Source organism: Mercenaria mercenaria, chromosome 18 (genome assembly GCF_021730395.1).
Source record: "Mercenaria mercenaria strain notata chromosome 18, MADL_Memer_1, whole genome shotgun sequence".
Lineage (NCBI taxonomy): Eukaryota > Metazoa > Mollusca > Bivalvia > Venerida > Veneridae > Mercenaria > Mercenaria mercenaria.
In genome coordinates this window covers 63,660,300-63,663,068 of record NC_069378.1, presented here as the reverse complement: position 1 = coordinate 63,663,068, position 2,769 = coordinate 63,660,300, and the positions used below count along the sequence as shown (strand labels likewise).

The following is a 2,769-nucleotide window of genomic DNA, read 5'->3' as shown; positions in this document are numbered from 1 at the left end:
ATATCAGCTAATCCAAGCTTGTCTTAAGGTTGTGATAGCGGAAACATGTTTGTATCCTCGTTAAGGAAGCTATAAATGGCCGCTTTCCAGTTATTTAACAACACTTTGTTACCTAAATCGGATAAATGTGTCCCATCTAATCTAAAAAGTGACACTTCTTTAGCTTTAATATCACTGTCATTGGATATAAATTTGGCATTGTTCTGCAGTGTGAATGACTTCATAAGAACATTCACGCGTTTTCTTTTTTTTTGTATTAATGGACCTGCGCCGATAGGGGCAAAATGCCAGTATCTGCGAGGCAACATGGCTGACCATATTACTGTAGTGTCTATATACAAAGCCTGATATCTGAGCAAAGAACACTGCATTTTTTCCGATAAAGTTTTACCACTAAGACCTTCTTCGGTTAGGTCGTTTGAGCCACAGTGGATCAATAACATATCTGCCTTGGGTGTCCTATGCCGGAGGTCATCAAGGAGTTTGTCCGTCTGATCTATGGTAAGGCCCCTTCTACCGAACCAATGAAGTGTGCATCTGTCCGAACCAAAGCCCAGATGAGTGCCAACTGTCTACCCCACCATCCAAATGTGTTTATGGTGACCTACAAAGTCTTTAGACTCATTAGAATTGAAAAAAAACACCTTTGACATGTAAATGAACAAATACTAAAATTTGAATACAATACCCCCCAGACTTATGTTGACAGCCGGATGTATTTGGTGTAGACCCCGGATTTCCATCTTCCCATGGTCATGATTTTACTGTCAGGAACCCCTTGTTGGGATAAATGAGTTGCCCGTCCAAATGCGAAAGCTTTGTGACCTGATGTGACCTTTTACGCCTGCAAAGTGCAAGGACTTTTTAAGAACTGAATTGAACTGAAACCGTGTGAGTGGCTTCAGGTTGGTATGAATGAAAAGGTGGTTAAACTCGGCCTGAGGCCTTTGTTGAAGGTATCTTTGCATGTTGCGAACTGGGCAGTAGCTGGCCGCGTGAAATGGAATGTGAAGCAAGACTGAGGTACCCTTCTGATCGGTTTTTGACCAACGAATCGTCACTTCCATAAATGTTGATTTAAAAGTGATATCTTTAAGTTGTAGGGCTGACATGGTTAGAGCTAGGACTTGTGAACTCAGAAAATCGCAAAAGACCAAAAAATGCTAGGGTGAAAGCAGCTGTAAATAAAAACTGCTCATAACTGTTAGTGCAGACATACTGCAAGCTACTTATAAGCTGTGTAAGAAGGTGTAACGAGATTGAGGCTCTGACATCAAGTAACTGACCGCCTTGAATGCGGGTTAGCCCTTCTTTGGCTTTTGTTACTAGAAAGGAGGTTGTGGGCTCGCCCATACCCTTAAGCTTATGGGTATAACCTAGACTGGCAACGTAGGTAGAAACGGTAGATGCCTTAAAACCTTGCCATGATAAGTAGGCAATATATCTTAAAAGATCAGCTGCTGGCACTGGCCATATATCTGGCAATTTATAGGTCGCCCTGAAATTTAAAAACTTATCTAAACCACAATTATAGGTACTCTTAGTGTTTATAGATGCCGATTTGTTTATCAGGCCTTCTGCAATGTAATTTAAATGTGCCAGACTTGGGGAGGGATTTTGGTGGGACACAGATTGGCCTCTGGTGCTGCTGTTCTGAACTTGCTCCACTGCGAACGAGAAAGAGAATCAGCTATTTTGTTAGATTTTGATGGAATGTATTGCGCTTTTATCGAAATGTTATGCTTCAAAGCAGTTAAAACCATATGGCGGACTAGATTCATCACTTTTTCAGACCTACATGTCTGCGTATTGATAACCTGAACAACAGCTTGATTATCGACACTGAACAAAACTCTTCTGTTTTGCAACTGAACATCCCAAGTCATAATTGCAGCCACAACAGGGAACAACTCAAGAAAAGTCATGTCCCGAGTTAAGCCGGAAACAAAGAAACTTTCTGGCCACTTTTAGGACCTCCCACGCTGTCAGTGTATATGTGTAAGCTTTCGCTCGATACAAAAATCTGTCAGAGATGACTGTAATCCTATTGTACTGGTCTAAGAATTGGATCCACAGAGAAAGATCAGCTTTCATGTTTTGCGTAACCCGTGTTTTGTGGTACGGTTTATTTAAACCGATGGTAGAATTGATAAGCCTTCTGCAGAAAGCCCTGCCAGGTGAGATCACTCTGCAGGCGAAATTTAAGAGACCAAGTAATGATTGCATTTCTCTTAGGGCAACCTTTTTCCTTTGACTAAGCTTAATAATCTCGTTTTTTAACTTAGCAAGTTTGTCTTGTTGGCAGCCTCATAATCATTTGGATAGTGTCAAACTCTACCCCGAGAAATACAAGACAGGTTGTAGGAAAAACTTTTTTTTTCTGCAGAAAGTGGTACATCAAAATGTTTGCAAATGTCTTGAAATATAGAGCGTGTGAGCCTAGGGGTTTGACCCCTGCTAAACTCCCCAAAAAGGAAATCATCAAGGTAATGTAGTATAGATTTATTCTTGGACTTTTTGTGTGCTGACCAATGCAAGAAACCTGCAAACTTCTCCCATGTTGCGCAACTAATTGAAGAGCCAAAGGGAAGCATTTTATCATAAAAATACAGAGACTGGTCTGAATCTTGGCTTTCTGGGAACTTGAAACCTAATTATTCAAAATCTGCTGGTGACACTGGAAATAATCTAAAAGCAAACTGAACATCTGTTTTGCTTAAAAGGGAACCTTGACCTAGGTTGAAGATCATTTGTGCTGCTTCATCTATG

At 40.8% G+C, this 2,769-nt stretch overlaps 1 protein-coding gene across 1 annotated transcript; it reads right to left on the bottom strand.

Moving 5' to 3' along the window:
* Nucleotides 1-767: 767 nt before the first annotated feature.
* On the bottom strand, nucleotides 768-1,676 carry LOC123562280 (uncharacterized). Its single transcript, XM_053529901.1, has 2 exons — nucleotides 1,128-1,676; nucleotides 768-1,090 (listed from the first exon to the last, which is right to left on the bottom strand). The coding sequence occupies exons 1-2, from the start codon at nucleotides 1,351-1,353 to the stop codon at nucleotides 768-770; spliced, it is 549 nt and encodes a 182-aa protein (XP_053385876.1). The 5' UTR covers nucleotides 1,354-1,676.
* Between the last annotated feature and the right edge of the window lie 1,093 nt (nucleotides 1,677-2,769).

Excerpts from the sequence above, each read along its gene's own strand:
- LOC123562280 (XM_053529901.1), bottom strand. The coding sequence starts at position 1,353 with ATGGGCGAGCCCACAACCTCCTTTCTAGTAACAAAAGCCAAAGAAGGG. Across the intron at positions 1,091-1,127 it reads GCGATTTTCTGAGTTCACAA|ATATCACTTTTAAATCAACA; the intron begins GTCCTAGCTCTA and ends TACAACTTAAAG.